General features: G+C 38.8%; 2 protein-coding genes across 3 annotated transcripts; one reads left to right on the top strand and one right to left on the bottom strand.

Moving 5' to 3' along the window:
* Positions 1-1,560: 1,560 nt before the first annotated feature.
* Positions 1,561-5,771, bottom strand: LOC135486217 (transmembrane protein 53-like). The gene is made up of 2 exons (XM_064768875.1): positions 5,515-5,771; positions 1,561-4,947 (listed from the first exon to the last, which is right to left on the bottom strand). Exons 1-2 carry the CDS (start codon positions 5,742-5,744, stop codon positions 4,278-4,280), a joined length of 900 nt encoding a protein of 299 aa, XP_064624945.1. The 5' UTR covers positions 5,745-5,771; the 3' UTR covers positions 1,561-4,277.
* Positions 5,772-5,775: 4 nt separating this feature from the next.
* LOC135486216 (armadillo-like helical domain containing protein 1) lies at positions 5,776-22,422 on the top strand. 2 transcript variants are annotated; one of them, XM_064768873.1, is made up of 11 exons: positions 5,776-6,259; positions 6,602-6,673; positions 7,184-7,350; positions 9,874-10,070; positions 10,674-10,758; positions 10,881-11,000; positions 11,487-11,689; positions 12,380-12,457; positions 13,382-13,463; positions 16,066-16,082; positions 20,927-22,422. In XM_064768873.1, the coding sequence occupies exons 1-11, from the start codon at positions 6,051-6,053 to the stop codon at positions 20,927-20,929; spliced, it is 1,233 nt and encodes a 410-aa protein (XP_064624943.1). In that variant the 5' UTR covers positions 5,776-6,050; the 3' UTR covers positions 20,930-22,422. The 2 variants fall into 2 exon arrangements, with proteins under 2 accessions (XP_064624943.1, XP_064624944.1); XM_064768874.1 differs by lacking the exon at positions 16,066-16,082.
* The last annotated feature ends 4 nt before the right edge of the window (positions 22,423-22,426 follow it).

A 22,426-nucleotide genomic window follows, 5' to 3' on the forward strand; every position in this document is an offset into this window, starting at 1 on the left:
TAACAATGACTGGGGACTTTGCTCTTGTGCACTCTGAATCCCATCCAAAATGGAATTGATTGGTTTCTTGTTGGGCCAGTCTACCAAGTATTTTGCCCACACTGAAGCTGTTGCGAATGCATTGCCACAATCTTGGTGGTTGACTTGACCAGCTAAAGGGTGGAATGACATCAGCACTTGTGACTTGAAGCTTGGATTGTGCCTTTTCCTAAATCAAAAAGAACTTTGTAATATAACAAATCGTAATTTGTGGTCTTTGCACTTGAGCTTAAGGAATATATTATACAGTAGAACCTCTCTTAGCGGACACCTCTCTATTAAGGACAACCTCTCTATTAAGGACACTAGCTTTGGTCCCAAACTGGTTGTTTCCATTCAATGTGACTTCTCTAATCAGGACACCTCTCTATTAAGGACAGCACTTGTCAGTCTCGAGGGTGTCCTTAATAGAGAGATTCTACTGTAAATGCATGGCCTTTGCCCTTGAACACCATTTCTATCAATTAAAACATGGCCTTTAACTTGCCCTTGGATTTAAACTTTCATCCATAGTCGACAAATGGGGGGTTGACGACGCACTCCGGATTTGACATGGCTGTTGACAAGATCATCGATTTCAATCCTACTGATGGTAAGAGGATCAAGAGGCTATACAGCTTGTAGGAAATAGGAAAGGGCATCTCTTAGAGGCTGCATGTGACAGGATCGACTCATTACACATGTTTTAATGAGTAATTAAGGGCACACTTCTCCAAGGAGAGGTCTATCTATCGTTAAAGGATGCAATCCAAGAGGCAAGTCAGACAAGGGAACTACCGTGTTTCTACCAGAAGAATCGAAGGACATCAATGGTACACCCGCTCCTATCATTACATAATCTTTTAACATCTTTTCAAGGTCACATTTTTAAGTCGAACTCAAATTTTATGGATAGTGACATTTTGTCAGTATAAAACATGATTACAATCACAAGTGTGTAATATGAACTTTGAGCTTGACCCATGGTCACAAATTTTGCAATGACAGTCCTTCATCTTTGCCTGAATAATAATAATATCATCATCAAGGCAAAGATGAGTTTCCTAACTGTTGTATTCAGTATTTCCAATTGATTATTCAATTTGAAATTCTTAATACAACAGTTAGGAACTTCCATTCATTGATTCACTACTGTCTTTTGTTGCCCCATGGAAGCACAATGTCATGGGCACATTTCATGAGGTATCAGTAGAAAAATCACGAGGAAAATTTCATCCTGCTTTGTGTCATGAAACTTACAAATTTTAGACGGATTCTAGTACCAGAAGGATGTTATGATGAAACTGCCGCCAATGGCCTGGTGGTCAGTTGTCCGCCTCAGAAATGGAAGGTTGAAGGTTCGAGCCCCATTGCTTGCGCTTTCCAATGCAGTCTCAAATGCCAGGCATTGGTGATGGACTTTGAAAGTTAATGGTGTTACATAAGCCAAATCTGGCTGGCCCTTTCATTGGGCCGGGGTAGCACTTTAATAAAACAAAACTTTTTTTCCTAGTCTAATAAATAACAGAAGCTTTTTTCTGACAGAGACTGTGATGTGCACTTTATTTACACCAGAATGTTTCTGTACATTTCGTTGAAAAACATTATTCTGTGAAAAACTACATTGAATATAACAAAAATAAAGCAGAACTATTCACAATCATTCAGTATTAGATTATATCTCCAATAAAAAATCGTACAGTAACATTTTGACATTTTCCATACAACTTTATAACAGCAACAAAATGTGTGGTTGGCAGTTTGCGGTAATGATTATTTTGGTATAATGTATATGACGTTAAAGGCTAACCTTAGTAACTGATTCTCTCATTCTTTTTGGGTCGTTTTTTGGCTGTGAATAATGTTTCTTCATTCGTTTTTGCAATTTTTCAGATTCCCTTTTTACCAGAGAACAGCATGAAAAATATGAGTCTGCATTGCTGGAGAATCTGAAAAAATTGCCAATACTTACCAAAGAAATGGCTTTAGTGGCTTCGATAGTTTTCAAATTCAAAATACCACCTCTGTCTCGGATCGAAAATCTTAACCTCTCTATTATCTCGAGACACTCCTCCTTAAAGGAATATGGCATTTGTATTTAATCTTGGGTCAGGAAAATAGAAGTGCAGTTATACACAATGCTGTAGTGCAGTTATCGTGCATGCAAGTTTGCTGAAACTTGGTATCTAAAGCATTTGTATATTTGTCTGCGCAATGATGGCAACATGGAACTTAATATTTAGTATGTATGTAATAAAAAAATTTCAAATTCGATTACAAATTTCAAATTTTTAACAAATGGCATAGGCCTTTAACACAGCAACAGACCATACAAAGCTGACCATAAAATTAACAACAATCAATATCTATATTTTTGTTGGCCATTTTACAGTCGGCAAATTAACTGCGTGAATATTTTTTGGAGAGTCAAAATGCATTCATCTGGAAATATTGAGATAAACAACATGTATTATCATTGTACCCATGCTTAGTAATAATACCTGTCAGTTTTTTGCACTATCCTGTTCCAAGAACTAAATCAACGAGAATGACAACTTTTTGTGCGTGACGTCATCAGTTTTAGGGCAAGTCTTCCAGAAGTTCTTCAAAACGGATAACGTGAGTCGGGCTGTAGAACCCCAGGACTCCATTGAGAACAAATAATGGCAAACTTGTGGGACATTTTGGCGGTAAATGACCTTTTTTCACATTTGATTGACCAGATGCAGTAAAAGTCTTTTGACAAGTCAAGACAGCATGATAAACAGGCCGTACTATGCCACTGAACAGTTGGTCCAAACACTGAAAACCGTGCAAAAACGTCAGTTATCACTGGATGATCTCTGTCAAGACTGCGAAGCCCATTTCTATACCTCCGCCAGGAAGGAAAACCATTCTCGGAACAGGATTACAAAACCTCACTAAAAGTAATGTTCAGTATCAGTATTCCAAAAAATAACTGGTATAAAACACAAATTTTAATGAGAAATATAGAAATATAGATTAGAACAAAACTATATATATTAAGCTCAGGCACACAAATTTAATTGTAGAATGCCGTAGTGCAGTTATTATGCATACTAATTTGCTAACATGCGGTACTAAAGAGTATTTGTGTATATGTCTACATAACGGCATCTTCAAAATGTTTATCCAGTACTTTTTTGACCAATTTTAAATTTTCAAATCAATACAATTACAATACAAATTTCAAATATTTAACAAACAGCGTAGACCTTTTTAAAAAATACTTTACATACTTTAAAAAAACTAATTTACAAATTTTATATGTATTGTAAGTACACAATGGAATGGACAGGAGAACACAGGCATTGATTGACAAACCTTGCCACAGGTAGGTGAGATAAAGTTAGCATTTGAAAATGCCAGACTTCACCACTTGCAGCTGACAGTAACAGCGTAATTCAAATATCACCAGCTAACCCAGTGTAAATCTAAGCCAACCTAGGGTGCAGGACCTATTACGAAGCCATGCAAAAGCTCCCATGTACAGAATAAAACATCACTGTCCAAGGTTTGAGGAATTGAAACCGAACTGGAGGTATTGGTTGTCTCACCAAAACCACCAGGGTGGAACTCAACACATCGGTTTTGGCCAATATTTTAGCTCCACCCGAGCGGTTTTGGTGAGACTATCATTACCGACAGTAAGGTATCAATGTCTATTCTAAAACATCCCAAATTAAATAACGAATAATGTGGTTTAAATGCTTCCACATTTTGCACCAACCCAAGCGGTTATGGTTGCCTAATCATAACTGCCGAATTCAAAACGAGGCTTAACGCACAGTACATTTACACTGTAATGTGCAGTTCATTCTAAACCCAGTTGTTTTAGAATATTTTATCATTAGCGTGTAATGAGAGCCATATATTACATACATTTGTACAGCTAGTTTGTAGGCCTGTAAACCATGTATTCTGGTCATAGTAGTTTTGCATCTTTGCTGAATTGTAAGATCAGCTAGCAAGAAAATATACAAGCTATTGTATATTATTTAACACATTTAGAGGCCATTTCATTAATGAGAAATGTACAAGAATTCGATGCAGTGGTGGCTTTATTGGGAGCTAAAATACGATTTCCAATCTGGCTTTTATGGTGGTCACCACTGATGGTCTTTCACTAGGTTACAAACTAAAGTACCCTACTATCCTAGTATAGCCAAAAAAGTATTGAGTAAACTGATGGTATGGCACACTCTAACAACCTGGCAACAGTCAATTATGCATCATTTTCACCTGTGAGTACAGGAGTCGATAAAATCATAGCATTTCTTCATGTAAGATTCTCTATGAGCTCTCAAATGTGACACATGGTCTGAATCGTCCCAGCACACAGACGTCACCTCAATTCCACGTGAACTTCTATGTTTAATCACCCTCTCTATAGCTGAATACTTGATCATGCGATCTGCCTTGGAGTAAAGGTAAAGCTGGGGGCATGGAGATGGGTCACTCAGCATAGCGTTATAATACCCTATCACACCAGAAAATTGGCGCTGTCCTTTCAAACTACGGAATGTCCAAATGAACTGTTCCCAAACTCGAAACAAAAGTAGATAGATAAGAGTCAGAAATGCATAGATGTATCGACCAACGATACTTCCATTGTAAGAACTCGCAAGTGCCATGGCTGCATAAAACGAATTGCCTGGAGATGGACAGCTATCGAACACGCATCCTTTCAACTTCAGGGCTCGGTACTTGGTGTTTGAGTGAAGCTGTTCTGTGATGTTACGGTAGACGTAGCCACCCCCATTGCTGAAGACGTGAAAGAAGAGTTGGTTTTCCTCCAATTCCATGTCGTAGAGAAGATCGAGAAGTTTAGTAGCAGTTCTCTTTAGTTTTGTGCTTTGATTGTAGAACAAATCTTCTATCGGTACAATGTATCGGATGGTGACACACCTGTAAGTAAAAGAAATTGCCTAAATTATTAAAAGGCTGGAGCCTTATTCGTTCCGATATCACATTGGTCCATCTTTGCATGTAAATTGAATATATATATAGCATGCATTGATTCTTCATTTTCTAAGTTTAATACTGGGAACAACTTCAGTGTTTGGGATTTGATGAGTAAAGGTAAAAAAAATGAAAATGAAAGGTAAAGAAAATGAAAATGAAACTGGCAACTGTCAGTTCTTCCAATTCTATTTTTGCCAATGAACTCAAGAACTGTGCTTGCGATATGCTACAACATATTTGTTTACTTTACAAACCCAGCATTCGCAGAATTGTTTGCCATCTTTTTAAAAATCATATCCGTTGGCCATTTTATGTCGAAGTTAGTTACGAAAAGCCCCGACAGCAGCTGTTGCACGAGGCGCCAAAAAAGGACGCCGTGAGCGCTTCCATCCATGTGCAAGAAATCTAGCACGCCAGACGTATGTTGCAAAAAATATCTGTCAACAAAGACAAAAAAATGTAACAATATTTACTATTTGGGACCAAAAAACCTGTGTTTCTGTTACACACCCTTTTTTCTCATAAATTTCACTGTATTTTGCTAGATGTTTGTCTTGACAATTCATCCATCCCAGCAGCACTATTACAGGTTGCTTGCCAATATTTGCTTCTGCTGAAACTGGGGTTCCATCATCAGGCATCGAGGCCATCGCTTCATCAGCCCCATCATCATCTAAATTCGGTGTGGGGGAGGGAAATTCCACCACAAAATCTATATCGTCATCTGCAATTTCTGCCATGTTTACAATGAATGAAGGTCAAGGTTGAGCCCGCCGACATAATTTGTAACAACAAAGCTGATTGGCTGATTTGCAGCAGGTGCGAGAAAATTATCCAATAGCAATCACGGTTACATTTGAACGGATCCAACATGGTGAACCGGTGTTAGCAACATGACAACACACTTCATATTTCTCTCGATTTAATCCCAAATTCTATTTCATCTTGCTTTGAAAATCGTCAGAAACACGTAGAGAGAAAACTTAAAGTTACAAGGGACAGGAAAGTGCATTACTTTCAGCCCAAGAGTTTGAACTAATAGCAAAATGGGTTCTGCAAAACAACAGTCTGCAATTTCAAATGTTACAAATGGAATCTTGAGAGAATGGGACAAGGGGTCCAAGAGTGTCCGGAAGAGGATGCTGCAGGATTTTATTGCACAGAATCAAAATAAAACTGGACCAGAGCTTGAACAAGAATTTGCCCAGGCAGCAAGTTTATTTTTAACCAGGCTTACTGCATGGTTGAGATTGACGTATCCTTTATTAATTAAAATTTACACCTTGCGTTTTGGCAGGAGTAAAAAAGTTGAGGGGGATGCCCCCAACCTAAGGTCCTGCCACCATAGTTGATATAGAGCAAGTCTTTGGAGAATAATGTGCAGGCTTGGACTAGGTTGTGGTCATCTCATGGTCCATTAAAGAGTTTGACATCAAATGAAAGAATATAGCATCTTTACAATATTGTGATCTACATATTTGCTGGACAGCGCAATGTCTTTGGAAAGAAAATTGTTGTCAGGAGCGAGGAGGCGAGGAGAGGATCACGATCCCCAAAACTAATTAGTATTGGCTACTTCCTTAACTCGCCTTAACAGATACATGTTGAACAATTCATGTTTGAATGAGCAGTTGCGGAGTACAGCCATATTCCTTTCTGCATCAAGTGGGTAAGTATACTGTATATCTTTACTTTCACTAGCCATACATTTTATCATAAATATGCTTTTTGAATTTGTCAAGTAAGCCTGTGCAATGACTTTTATGAGTATGAGCAACTGTCTTCGGACATCTGCTGCTAACAATACATTCTTTCATCACCTATTTTGAAAGCCAAATTTGGGTATTTGGTCCCAGTGGATTGTCTAATCAGAAGTGGTGTCAAAAGCTGCAGACCGAACATAACGTGCTCATTTGAAACGAGCAAATCAGGTGAATCTATCTGTGGTGGGGTTAGTTTTAGTAAAATTCTACTTTTGGGAATCTGTAAATTTTGACTCTTTCTATGAAACGAGCTGATCAGAAGGCCTAATGGTGGGATTAGTTCCTGTAAAATTCGGCTTTTTGGGATTCTGTGGATTTTGACTCTCACTCTGGAACAAGCTAAGCTGATCAGACGGGTTAGTTCCATTAAAATTCTGTGTTTGAATATCAGTGAATGGTCAGACTCTTACTTTCAGACACAAATTTTTGGCAGAATTCCTTGAGGTTGGTGGCATCCTGACTGTCTTAGAGATCATCAACTTGAAGCAAGCCAAGGAGGCTGACAAAGCTGAAGCCCTGAGGCTCCTTCAAATTGTTGCCAATGCAGGAAGGAAATACAAAGAATTGATGTGTGAAAGTTACGGTGAGTGTTTTGTGAATTTCCATTGCCTCAAATGGTAGTGGAGGCTTCAGGGGCCCACACAGCCCTTGGCTTTTCATTGGAGAACAATAATTTGCAGTTTTTAGGGAAATCTTTTATAAGGTCTTGTAGCTCAGACAGAAGTGTTTGATAAAAGGTAATACCAGCTGCACGCTTATCTCATACCATTTATTGGTAAAAACTGTGAAATGTATAATGAAATGGCCAGGGCCATTGTGCTCACCTCATGTGGAGGAAAGATGGATAAAGAGCATGGTATTGTGTCATGTAGTGTTAGGTTTGATGTAGGTCCAAGCAATTACAATTTCCCCAAAATGGCCAATTTACAGTACATTCGACCTCTGTGACCTTGAAAAGTAGGTCAAATCAAAGAAGACCCGGGTGACACATTGAATGGTTGTTAGAATTAGATGTACCTATGATATAAAATTGGTGCCAATCGGGCAAGTCATTACTAGGAATAATGGCATTTTGAAGAATTTAGGATTTGGCCCCCTCCCTGGAGGCCAAATGGCAAATCAGATCGCACCAAACTTCAGTACCTGAGATCACCTGACCAAGGGGTACATGTGTACTTAGTTTGTGATCAATAGTCATTGCAGTTAAGAAACGTGCCATAGTTACGGCCTGACGGCGAATTTATGCCATTTGACCTCTGTGACCTTGACAAGAAGGTCAAATTAAAAACCTGTGTGACATATACTGTATGGTGGTTAGATGTACCCATGATATCAAATTGGTGGCAATCGGGCAAGAAGTTAAGGAATAATCACATTTTTAAGGTTTTTGGATTTTGCCCCCTGGTGGTCAAGTGGTGAATCATATTGGACCAAACTTCGGTCCCTGAGATCACCTGACTAAGGGGTAAATGTGTACCAAATTTGGTATCAATAGTCATTGCAGTTTAGAAACGTGCCATCGTTACATCCTAACAGCCAATTTACACCATTTGACCTCTGTGACCTTGAAAAGGAGGTCAAATCAAAAACCCGGAGGATATATGATGCACCTTTGCTGGAAGTACCTACCATATTTTTTTCAAAATTTCCCGACCACTATTAAGGGAGATATTGCATATTTTTACTTAGAAAGTTTGGCCCCTGGTGGCCAAACCATGAAACGAATCGGACCGAAACTTGGTCTCCAAGGTGTCATTACATAAGGGTACATGTGTACCAAGTTTCACCTCAATAGCTCTAACAGTTACGAAACGTGCCCTGCTAACGGACGACGACGACGGAGGACGACGACGGACGACGGATGCCACGGTATGGGATAAGCTCACCTCTGCTAAGAGGTGAGCTAAAAACGAACGAATTCTGACGATGTCTGCAAAATCTGTAATTTAAAAATTATTCATATTTTCTTTCACCTGTGTGTGGTATAATCCTGGAAAAAGCAACAGGGATTCTAATATGAATTCATGGCGGATTTGGGTGTATATCTTAAACTTTCCTAATTTTTGTCGTTGTTTTGGCTCCGAAGATAGCGGAGAAAACATCACAACAGAAGCCTTGCCATACTTAGTATCAGCAAAATGAAGCGCCACATCCCCCTATCATCATAGGGTTAATTAACAAAACAGATGTGGCTTCATAAGAGAATATCTTGCAGTTTTCGAATGCTATATATCCCTGGGACACTAGACAAAAGGGGTTGCTTTTCGCTGTCAACAACAGTTCGACAGTGAGACTATAAGGGTTAGCGAATTTTGTATGAGCGCCAGTACAATGCCCTTCCTGCCTCAGTCGGTATCGAAGCAATTGATGTATCATCAATTCATACGCCAGTTTCTGAATCAAACCCTATTGCGGGCCCTATTGTCCTCATGTTCATTCATATATTTATGTCCTGTCTATACTTCTATGTAGGTTCGGCTCTATATACCTCTATGTAGGTTCGGGTCTATAAACTTCTTATACTTCTATGTAGGTTCGGCTCTATATACTTCCATGTAGGGTCGACTATATATACTTCTATGTAGGCTCAGCCTATATACTTCTATGTAGGTTCGGCTCTATATACTGAAATGTCTGTCCTTTGAGGCTTCTAAGAACAGAACACGACTCGGAATATCAACAAATCGAACGGAGTATATATTTTCTAGTTTCTCAAGCTTAACATAGATGGCAGTACTTTAACTATACTGTGTTCCGTGAAATATGGTTTGCAAACATCTACATAATTCTTAGTCAGGCTGCATGGCTACTTCATATACTACTAATACTATGTAGGTTTGGCTCTATATACTTCTATGTAGGTTCGGCTCTGTATACTTCTATGTAAGTTTGGCTCTATTATAGATAGCTTATGTGACTTGTGTCAATTGGTTTAATAAAGCTTTTGGTAATCTTTTTAATTCTTGTTCATCAGGCAGAACCTGGCTAAATGCTCCGTGCCGGACTTTGCGGCATGAAATGTGTAGGTGCTTTTGCACCGCCCCAGAAAATGTAGGCTGAATCGCTGGTAGTGTGTAATCCCCTATAATGTGTTTTTTCTTTCCAGGTATCAGGGCAGTGGCAGAGTGCCTAGCTAAGTCCAAATCAGAAGAAACCCAGGAGTGTGCTAGGACGTTGCTGGAGACACTTGCAAGAGGAAATCCAAAATATGAAAATCAAGCTTATAAAGCACTCATCGTTCTCCTGTTGTGTAACTCACCGAAGGCACAACAGATGGCAGCACAAACGTTACGGGTTGTTCAGGTACGTGTGATCGTCAAAAGGTTTCTGCATAACCCAATGAAAATTATCAGTTGCACTTGATCTTCTCTGTGATGTGAGAAGCCGGGGTATTTTTGAGTCACGAGTGAACTGAATTTCATCGACCGCCTAAAGGTCTGATTCCATAATAGCATGAAACTGCCGCTGTTTGTCGCTTTCACAGACTTTGCGGTCTACAGGTAGAATTGCAGGGCCTGTTACTCATGTTGGTTTCCCACTTTTGGCCCTACATAATGGAAACTACATGTAAGCCGTATTGTAAATTAATGTATTCATTCCGATTTTGATTGTGTTTTGAATACGGATGTGTACAAGAAGCTATGCTGAACATAATCCTGATGTTGCCTGCAGCAATCTTTGATCGATTTTTCACAAGCAAAATTTGGCATGACTGGTATTTCAAAAATTCTATTCGGGCCATCACAGTGTGACATGAGTGTGAATTTGTGGTGGTTGCAAAAGTGTGCAAAAATAATAAACAACAGGATTGCAGTGGCAATGATAATGTTGATCTTCAATTGCTAGAAAGGCTGTTGTCATGAGTTTTTCCATAATATCACTGAAAAAGCTTTAATTTTCTTTTAGCCAATTGTTGGTGCTGCCAACCCATCCATTGTAGAGCCTCTGTTGACCTTGTTCAAAACTCTTCACTTGGAAGTACAGTATGAAGGTTTGTATTATCAGTGAATAGAGTCTGAGTAAATGTTAATTGGGTCAAAGTATGTTGTTTGCAATTTTCTGGTCAGAATCTTTCAGAATATTTTCTTCATCTATATTGTCTCTGTATTTCAGCAATTGAACTGGTAAAGCTACTGATGAGCTACGAAGTGCAGTCTGAACTACTGAAAAATTTGGTAACACTCCTGCGGCCAGCCAAAGAAGACATGATTAAGAAACCTGAAATATTGGAGGGTGAGGAGAGATGTTTCATTATTTTGAATGATGAAATGAAATGCTAGAGGAGAGCATTTATTCAATATGATGACAAGCATAAGTAGTCTGGTTTATTTTTATCAATGGTCTTCTTTCTGCCGGATGTGAAAGAAAATCACAATGGGAGTTGAACTTACAATATTTTTTGCATCAGAGATGTGTGATGAGTATGTATGATTCCCTGCTTAAGCATCTTCCTAGTGAGCTTGAAACTGGGACGGGTTGTGGTGAGTTGAGGAGGGGGAGGAAATGGTGCTTTTTGATGGATGTTACTACTTTTGAATGAAAGCCTTAGTAGTCTTAATGAAGAATCTAATGAAAAAAACTTAGGCCTCTGCCTTAAGACTTTATGCAATCTTCTGTAGATTTTTTAAAAAGTGGTGAAATACAAGCATCAGGAGAAATCTTTAGTAAATCCCCAGGGCGCCCAAGGTGTTAAAAAAGTCTTCTGACTTGTGATTGCAGATCCTGATGTACCAAAGATGAACGCCCCTCTTCCGGTGTTTGTCCAGCAAGCTGCTGTGGCAAAGTGTATAGGGATTTTAGCAAGAGAGTCAACCGATTTGGCTGAGAAGTTGATACAGTTGCGTGTTGTGCATAACTTGATGTACGCCATGGGTAATCTGGACTATGCTGATAGCCAGAGGCAGGCCAGCATTAGTCTTGAGGTGAGCATAATCATGACATTTTATGATTGAACATTTGATTTGTGTTGATAGTAGTATTTGTAGCTTCCTGAATAGACACAGTGAGCGTGTGAAATTACCCATGGTTTCACGGAGCAGGTTTTAGGTCACAGACTGATATACTGTGGGCTTGTTTTGTTGGTTGGCCCCGCCCCCTAAAATGACATCATATGATGTCATACCATCACTGCTGACTCTACATTTGCATGCCAAAAAAGTGGTCTATTATGTCATTACCTCTGTTGCCTTTGCATGACAGCAGACGCTGCTATCCTCGTGCCTGAATGAGATGTCCATCTTGGATTTTACATGGTGTCTCCAAGATCGTGTGACCTCATTTTCACCTACAATCCTTTTTTTTAGCGCAGAGACATTTGGCCCTTAAAACAGTCGATTTGAATGCAGATTGTTTTTCAGGTGGCAATATTTCAGCACATAAATTTTGTCATCTTGATGGTCTTTTACAGGTGAACTGCATGTCAAACAATTTTAACTCCGATCTGCCGATCTTTAAATTGCCATCGAGTTTGGTTGGTTTCATTTATCTTAGTTAGTTTCTTCAATAGTCAATAATTATTTGTTTATTTTGCTCAGATAATCAACATCCAGTATTCATTTGGGTTCTTCACTGGCAGCTTTGTTCAGCTGTTTCAAACTTGCTTTATTTTTCAGTTTTTGAGTACCAACTACCCTATTGTTGATGACCATGTGAAAGATGCCATGGGTGATGTCCTCTATGAAATGTTTATTGTAAGTGCAAATGCTCATAATAGTTTTAGACACAGCATATTCTAACCTACCTTGTGGCCGCTGAGAACTGTTTAATTCTTGGATATCGGATTCTTTAGAGAGAATCTCCCTGGACAAGTATTTGTGCATATAACACCATGATGAGTTGCCTTGTTGCCAAGGTCTTGTGTTACCATCGTCAGGATAGTTTCAATTTCAAAGCTGTCCTTTATCTCGAGGCCTTGGCTTATAAGGGTTGAGTTGGGCAGTATCTGCCCCGGGTTTTTTAATCTGAGGTTCCATCACGTAGGTAAAATACCCGAGACAGCTAATGAGCTCCATCTTTCTAAAACATCCTGGTTTATTTGAAGCGCATGAGCTTGCCTTTCACACCACTGGTGGAAACCCCCTGCAACAGGGAGGCTAAAGGGTTGCAGCTTGATTATCGTAGGCAAAGAGAGTTGATCCTTTTGCCAGCCCTTTGCCTCTGGCATGGCTGTTCATGGCAAAGAGAGTTGATCCTTTTGCCCACCCTGGCATAGTAGTCCGTTTTAGGAGACATCTCTTCTTTATTGCTATACATGAGTTTTACAATGCAATCTCTGGGAACATTGTCAAGCAACTCTTGGCATGCGCACTGGCTGGTTGGAAGAATACGTTTTTTAAACTGACATATTCGCTTTAGAATACAAAAATCCAAACTTCCCTTGCTCTTACGCATTGATGGCACTCCCCGAATTCTTCACTCCATAAAATTTTCAGCCAGTTCCATCAAGCTGATTTTGGATCCCAAAGCTACTGAAGTGACATCCAAAATATGTTTTTTCAACCAGAAGGATGGCGCATGCTTTACGTTTTGACATCACAATGCGTAGCGCTGTGTTGAAATCTAATGTCGTACATGATGTTACGTTTTGAAGGTCATGTTTTATATAATCATTGCAGACAAACCCAGAAACACTCTACGTAAACATGAACCCAATACAAGCAGACGTGTTACGGTCAAACAAGGTCAACATCCCAGGATGTAAGTATACCTCATTCATCTTCAAGATGTTTCAAAGAATTGAACCCATGTTGATGTTATGAGAAAGTTAATCTAACAGGTCTGGTGTAAGGAATGCATGAGATGTCTGTGAAACACGAATCCTAGTTGAAATGGTGAGCTGGGGTGGAGGGATTTGGATGCAAAGTACATAATTTCGAACAGTGTGTTTATTCTAGCATCAAAATGGTGCTATTGTGTTCTAGAGCGTGTTGTGTGTTGTGTTCCTGTCCCTTGTGTTTTCTACTTTAGAAGTTGAAATGTTCAGCGTTTGCCCTCCCCTCTGAGAAATTTTTTACTCACATACATGTACATGTAGGTGACCTGCTCAGGTAAAAGGCCCTTGGGTTTAAAAACAGACATTTTCACATTTTGCACAAAATTGCCTTCTTGATGTTTGGATAACACATGATGTTTACTTCAGAATTGATTTAGAACACAACTGTATTCTCTCAAGTATTTATTTTGAATTTATTATTTTGAGAAAACTTGAATGCAAACCATTAGTAACGCCAAGTTACCTGCTATTTACTTGACTTCATTAGCAACTGAATATACTATATCAGTTTCAAGAAAAAAAAATGCCTTCTCACTTTTCTCTGTTTAACTCCCTTTTATCCATATTTGTATGTGTAGGCCTACTTTTCCTGGAGCAGGTCACATATTGCACTGTGTTTTAGTTTAACGTGAGTGATTTAAATTGACTCTTATTGGTTATATAATGGTACTGCGGATGTGGAACTGGTACTAGGTAGCTGATTCAAAAGAACTTACCAATGGTCTACGAACCAAAGTCCATGTACCCTTGATTAACTTAGGCCCGTTGTGCCTCCCGCAGGTACAGTGGCCTGCTATATGCCCTACACATGTCTTTGTACATCATTTTGAATGACTGTTGTCCTTAGCAAAAGCATCAGTCCAAAATAATTGCATCCTGAGGAAATCGGGGGTTAATGTTCGCTTCTCCAGCCCTCCACACAAACCCCTGAGACATTCGCCCTCATTTGGTGAAGTGCCAGCGCAGAAGTAATTGCACCAAATCAGAGCATCGCTAGAAATTTCAAAAACGCAGTCGAAACGATATCCAAACTCGCATTTTCACTAGTTGTTTCATCAAACTGACGAATAGAGAGCGCTGTCTCCTTCGAGGGGAGGACTGCAACCTCGATTCTTAGATTTCTGAGTGCGATTTCCATTCATACAAATCATTAGAAACTATGATACCAGAACCGAGGTTGACAGTTAAATCTCGGTGCTGACTTAAAGGTGATGTAAGTCTGCACTTCACAAAATGAAGGCGACTGCCTCAGGGGTTAGTGTGCAGGGCCAGTGAAGCGAACATTAACCCCTGATTTCCTCATTTTACCTTTGGTCTAGAAAACCTCGTTAGTCATTCTGCTAGAAGTTCACAGATTGCACTTCATCGATCTATATACTTATAATCTTAAGGTTTGCGAATGCTGGTGTAGAAGTATAAAATGTCCCTCTTGAAAAAGTGTCTGACCCTGTGGTATTCAGACGGATGAGTTGACAGATAACGTCATCGGCGTTAAAAGACGCCCTAATTATGGTTAAATGCCTAACCTAGGCCTGATGGTTCTTTCGAGGCCATGATCATCAACTAGCTTGCTGATTAAACAAATAATAGAATCCATTGTTCCCCGGACATTGTCTCCAAGGACATTTTAAACTTCTACATCAGTCGTTAGATCAAAAAGAGTAAATCAACAGCTTGTTTATCAGTCATGGAAGAATAGCCAAGATATTTTCTTGAATTCGGGGCTTGACATCTCCTTGAACTAATTTCATGATTTAGGATGTGATTGGTGGAGGTCATCAACAGCGATAATTCCTGTCAAATTTTGCACAACTTTTAGATTCATCGTTGCACTTAAGGACTTTTCATACATAAATAAGTTCTTGAGATAATGAATGGTGTTGGAGATGACCATTTAATTGTTCAGTATGCACTTCTTTCCTCAGAGCTAGCTTTAATTATTTTAATCTTTATTATGGATAACAGAATTTAGGTGTTTTGTTGAATAAAAAGGAACACGATAAAAAGATATTATGGTGTGCTTCCAAAGTTGTTTTCTGATACCTAATGTAAAGTCCTTTCTTGAGAATGATATAGGAATTTGAAAATGTAAAATTCTCGTTTGATCAGAAGATTTTTGTGTGCTCAATGCTAAAAAAACCAAAACGATTTTAACAATTTTATCATGGAGACTTCGATACAGCTTGGTCTTTTCACTCCCTTTGGAATCTTCGTTCGCAAGTTTGCTTAAAGAGCAAAAAACGACTCTTGGGTCATTGGACCGCAGGCAGTGAAGTTTGATTTTTAATATTAATGAGAAGAAAACTAAGTGACCCAGATGGGATTCAACTCCACAACCTGTTGGTCAGAAGTCCGGTACTCTAACCACTACACCACCACCCTGTGGGTCAAAGTTCCTCGTTGTAAGTTTTTAATTGTTATGTGTGGGTCACCCGTTACATGTACCTGACTATGAAATTTAATTTTGGTTTTGGTTTCTTATGCATGTCATGTATGATGTTATGAAATATTTCTGTCCCCCTCCAGCACGCTACAGATTCCAGGTAATTCATCCAACTGGCAATAGGTGTCACCAAGTCTTCAATTGGGGCAGCCAGGTTTATTTCAATAACAATACTCTGTTCATGAATTTTGAGGCTTAAAGTTGAGGCTTTTAAAAAGACCTGTGCTGTTTGTTCAAATGTTGGAATTGAACTTGAGACTTTTTAATTATGTTAGTAAGCATTGACTATAAATTCTAACACAGCAAAAAAGTGGTCAATTTTCATCATATTCTTGACCCATAGAGGGTTAACATTCACAAATGAATTAGCTCATTTCTGATAATGAGCACATTTGAATTGTGTGAATTTTAACCCTTGAAGTTTCAAGATGATCATGTTGCGATGTCTGGTTACTTTACCGCAACAATGTTTATTTCTATCTACTTAGGCCACTTGATGGAAACATGACTTGCAAAACTGGTAAAATGGAATGACAGAGATTATCTTCAGCAGTTTTCGCCCCTCTTGTCTTGGTGATGCTTTGGTTGCTTCTGCCTTGGAAAGGGATCCACCTTTACTGTAATCGTAACGCCTATTGCGCGCCAGTAATATGTACAACCAAACCTGAATGAAAAATCATTGGCAAAACCTCTTAAACAGTAATATTTTTCTGAATAGTCACCTTGGAGAATCAATATCCAGATTGCCGACTTCCAGTTCGCCGAGCTGGCCTGTCCTGGGAAAGGAAAAATTTATTCAATAAAGTTTGAAAAACTGTCTTGTTTGAGTATTGCAAGGAAATATGGTTGTGTTCATCTGGTAATAAGGTTCTTCAAACATAATTTGCATCTAACAGTAACATAGAGAAAAATGCAACTCCTGCTTGTCCTATGGGCAGCGAACAAAATGGAAGATACGCATGGATTGATTTTGTGCTTGCACCACAGAGTAACCCGCTGGTTAATTTACCTGGAAATTGAGTGCATATGATGACATATTGTCCACGTAACTGAATGGAGACAGTTTATTTTAATTTGAAAATTTACCAATGAGTGCACATTTTGGCAGTTATTTTCTTGTGAGGCAGCAATTCTCCCAGGGCTCAAGTGGTGGTTGGTATCCAGGGCAGGCCACTCAGTAAGTCGGAAGGCGCTGATAAGATTCTCAGCAATCGGGGAATTGATTATCCAGGGTGATAGCGTCTAATTAACTAATCATTGTCAATCAATGAGGAAGAAAAAGAAGTATTCCAAGTGGGTGGATGTGGGGGGGGGGGGGGGTAGATCTTGAAAATACTGTTTTAATACATGTGTAGTAACACAGACAGTGCCAATGAGTTTTTATTCAACAAATTTGATATCACCGACATTGCATTTACTGCCAGCTTGATTGTATTATTTTTCTACAAATTTCATAAAATTTGGCTCTCAGTTCCTAAACTAGGAAACTTGGTGGAGGGCTTCTTTGTGTTTTAAAAAACAACAACTTTTTACTGCTTTAATCCACCAACTCCACCAGCATTCAGTGAAATAGGCTGAAAACTTTTGAAATCGAGGGACGTAACTTGACCATCATTACAGAGTAGGGCACCAATTTGGCCGCTTTCAGTAATCTGTGGGAAGTTTGTGTAAATTTACTAATGCATCTTACAACTGGCCTCTATATAAACACTCGAATACCGTATGGCCAATGGTTATAGCTTTATACATGAAAGCTTACATGGGGTCCTGGCTGAAAAAATGCATTGCTATCCTTTTCTCTTCCTTGGTAAGGGAAGGGTTAACAACAGTAGTTTCAGGTGCCAGCTGCTTTAAGGATTGCTCTGACTTCAGGTTTTGCAGTTAACTCAACTCTTGATGACACATTTTAATAAAGAGCATAACGTTTATTATATTTTGACAAACATTAGTGTTGTCAAAGAACAGCATATGTGACCCGCTCTACCAAAACTAGGCGCTTGTCGCATCTGAACTTGACATGTTGATACGGACTTGTCGTTCATTTCCCTATTGTAGACCTTTTGTGAAATGTGACCAAATCAGTTTGTAATAGATTTCACAAAAGGTCTACAATAGGGAAATGAACAAAAAGTCTGTATCAACCTGTCGAGTTCAGATGCGACACAAGCGCCTAGTTTTGGTAGAGCGAGTCACATATGTAATGGAAAGGTAATTGTAATGGACTTGCCTGCTGCTTCTCTTTTTTATAATCTTTATTTTACATGCTGATCATAATCAGACTTCAAGCAAATGCTTTAATTGGAAAATAGACCTCTTCTGCTGTAATATTTAACATGTTTAATAGGCAAAATGAGTAAGGCTTTTGGTACCGACATTTTCGAATGAATTTACAGGGTGAAAATATAGACATGGCCCCACTGAAAAGTGCTTTTAATCTTTGACTGAAAATAATACCATCATAAAACTAGAAGCTTCCGGAGTATGTTTGAAAACCGGAGTCCCACTTGTAAATTTATGCCTCTGATTGCAACTTTAAACCAGAACAAGTGTTATACTTGAAAAATGAAACAAAAACACTTGAAACTTTCATATAAGTGAACAACATTGTCATGATTGTAGCATTTTTAAAGATAGTTTGTGGCTGTTCTAGACCGTGCGCAGAGAGCTATCCAAATCCTGATTTAAGTGTATCAGAGTTGATATTTAAAAAACGTAACCACTTTTGTTCAAGCATAATGAATTAAGGACTTCAGTGAGGATTTTTCTGCCTCCCAACAAACTTCAGAGGATCCATTTTAACCAAAGAACATTTTTGTGTGAAACTCTGATCTTTTCAAACAGATTTCTCAAATATCTAGTTAAAGGACAAGGCGGATTATTCCACTTGTTCTGCTTCTGTTTCATAAGTAAACAATTATTTTTCTCAAAACGTTTTTGAAATTGGAATAATGTAATATGATAATTCAGTCCGGTTTGAGTTTTTCCTTTTTATGTTCAATTATATTTGATGATGAAAACTACTACAGCATGTACAATGGATGATGACTGGGCAGTCAACAGCTTGGTAATAATGCTGTTTAATAACTCAGTAGATCCTTTAAGGCAATTCAGGCCTTGACCACATTCAGTGGTCATGTTTTGATTTACACCCAGTCCTTGAAGAGAAACTAATAAATCACTTACACCTGTGATAAGTACTTGATGTAATTGATGACATGTTGACTACTTCACCTTCTCGTTAGACTTCGATACATGTTGTTACAATGTTGATGGATCACTTTTCTAACGAGGTGATTTATGTTACTGGCCTGGCCTCAATGTTTTCCATTACGGATATGTCACTCAATCATTGTCAATGATGGATTGTTAAGGTGAAACTATAGTGACTCCATTTTGCCAATCTAAGATACACCAGAACTCATCCGAAACCCACAAAATGGTTGAAGTATTACTCGGAGGACATTGCCACCTTTTGCTTGCATGGCCTCTGAATAATATCTTGTCTGATTTCGGGTAATTGTAAAAGTGCTGGTGTTCCTTTTATTTGCAAAATGAAGTGCTTTAAAGGGACAATATAGGCAGCAGCTAGACGGGCAAAATAAAGTTACACAAAGTTGCCAATAGGGGTCTCTCACATCTCACAGTATGATGAAATAATTCACGCTTGTACGAGGAATATATTTAGTGCTGAATCTGACATGACCCAGGGCCCTTACTTTGTACATTAGTCACCTGAAGATGGCCAAATTAGCCCCTCTGCTCCTGCCTATAGTCCCCCTTTAGGCTTGATTCCTTCAACTTGCCTTTTAACATTGACACCCTGCTTGATCAGCTTGGGGCCCTAAGCGGTTCCATGTTATCCTTAGGGGTTCATTTTTTCAAAATTCCATTGACAGACCTTTGAATATGAGTAAGTACCTTGTGCATTCAGACTTGGTTACCTGGCACATATGTGCCAGGATACCAGGCACCTCAGGTCGAAATATCTGCATGTAACTACTGTCAAGTTGCTGGTTTGAAGAGGACAATCTGTGACACAAATCTGCGACAGAGACCTTGACAAATTCTGTTTGGTAAACTGCTCAGATTATTCTCTTCAAATGAACAATTGGAAAGTAGTTACCTTGGTTACAAAAACTTTCATATCAGTAGACAGCAAAAGTTATTCTTCAAACCAGCAACTGGACAGTAGTTACAAACATATACATGTATTTCATTTCTGACATTTGTTCTAGATGATGTTCATGTAAGCATACATTGTGCTGTACAATATGAAATAAGTTTTGATAGTTTCATGCTTATATTTTAATCACCTTGTCACAGGTATGAACTTTTAGTGAACATGTCCAATTTCAAAATGTAGGCATGAAACTATCAAAAGGTATCAAAAACTATATTTCAGTACAGCACAATGTACATCATCAGTTGGTTCTTCCTGTACCATCTGGAATATTTGAATTTTCTACCTGCCATAACTTGAAGTTGGGTAGTTATTTATATGGTTTTCACCACCGTGTTTGTTATCTTATGCCCTATTGTTTTTCCCTAAGTTAAAAAGTGTTGCAGGTGACCTTTAAGGATTTGAAGAACATGCCATAGAAAGACAGATTCTGGTTTAAGACTTAAAAATCATAATCATCAAAATCATACTGAAGAAAGTTTTGAGGCACCTTGATAGTGCAGGATTTCAGATATCCAGGCACTGCCCATGAACATTCTTTTCAGTCCTCCCTGTGTTCGTACTGTGAACTACATTAGTCAGTTAGTTATGACAAAAATTGTTTGACTATCAACTTGGATCATTTCTATCAACACCAGCTTTACCCAGCCAATGAAATAGCTTGATTGGGCTACGCTCGACTAATTGAGGATCTTGGCCTTACTTGGAACAGATCTCATGATCATTATCACAAGTGTTATATTCTATCTTTTTTTCCTTTTCAGTGATAGATGTGACCGAATAAAAAAAGATAGCAGGAGTGTCGCTTTGTTGTCCTCTAGCTCTACTGATGATTGACCCACAAATTCGTTCTTTGCCTTTTCATGCTCTGGAATTACCAAGTGCAGTGGTGGATTAAATTAAAGATTTTGCTGTGGGCGACATGCTATAGTATGTCCCCATGACAGGCCGTTGACGTGCGTAGCATGTCATGCCCTACTATAATTTTAGTTCATCAGCACTTTGCCGCACTTGACCAAATGCTCTTGGAAACATAACTGGAAATGGTTTTTAGAGTACATTGCATAATCTCTTAGTCCGTTCAGTTAAAAGTAAGCACCATTCAGCATTCTCTCCTTCTGCTCCACTGCATGGGCCGACACAGGCCTAAGTATGGCTTCTGTAGCAGAAGGGTTAAATTCATGTCAACCTTTTTAGTGGTCAGACATTGCAAACTTGAACAAATGCTCTATAGTTTAATTGCTGATCCTCATCTGTGAGGTCCCACTTATACTCTAGACTCATCGATCTAAGACCAGTTCATTAACTTGAGGCGTGGCCGACCACAGTATAATGAATGCATTGAACAGGCATGGTCCCTTCATACTGATTGGCTCACACTTGTCGGTCTTCATGTTATGGTAAGTTGAATGACAGTGGTTGGCTTTGAGAATGAACTGATCACTTGTTACCCAACCACTGTACTTCTATCAGTTGTTATGGTGTGGTCGATCAATTTCCCTATCTAAACGGCATTGATAATGAAGTGAAATCCTTACGGGCCTGCCTTCTGAACTCTGAAATGATGAAATTGATGCAAAGGCGAATGGCATGACCACCAGACATACTGGTGTTGCCCAGCCATTGTCCATCCCGATTGTTCAATGTTGAAAGACATCTCACGACAATGTGCGTAATATTTAAGGGGGCTTGGTCTGCTTATCCAGAAACAGTCTTTGATCGGTGAGGCTAGAGTATATCGATCCTTGCAAGGAGACCACATGATAAGTCATTTTCTTGCATCAAACTACAATGGAACCTCCCTTAGCAGACATCTTTCTAATAGGGACACCCTCTCTATTAAGGACAATAGTTTTGGTCCCAAATTGGTTGCTTCCATTCAATTTGACCTTTCTGATCAGGACACCTCTCTATTAAGGACAGCACTTGTCAGTCCTGAGGGTGTCCCTAATAGAGAGGTTCTACTGTATATAATTGTGTACTGTTATGTCCTATCAAATTCAGAAATTGATGTTGCACAAGCATTTGTAGTGTCTAACCTTCATTTATGAGCAGTTAAAATTTGGGTGAAGGACCACACAAATTAACACTTGACTAGTATTAAAGTTTTAAAGTCGATGTTTTTACATTGAAGAAATCTTATGACTTATTGCTTTGTTTTTAATGTGATAAAAATAAAACTTGTGGTTGTATAAATATAAATAATTGATGTCGAATTCAATGTTCCCTCCGTCCATTTCTGTTTAAATATATCATATATGTTT

The sequence above is a fragment of the Lineus longissimus genome, chromosome 4 (assembly GCF_910592395.1).
Source record: "Lineus longissimus chromosome 4, tnLinLong1.2, whole genome shotgun sequence".
Taxonomy (NCBI): Eukaryota; Metazoa; Nemertea; class Pilidiophora; order Heteronemertea; family Lineidae; genus Lineus; species Lineus longissimus.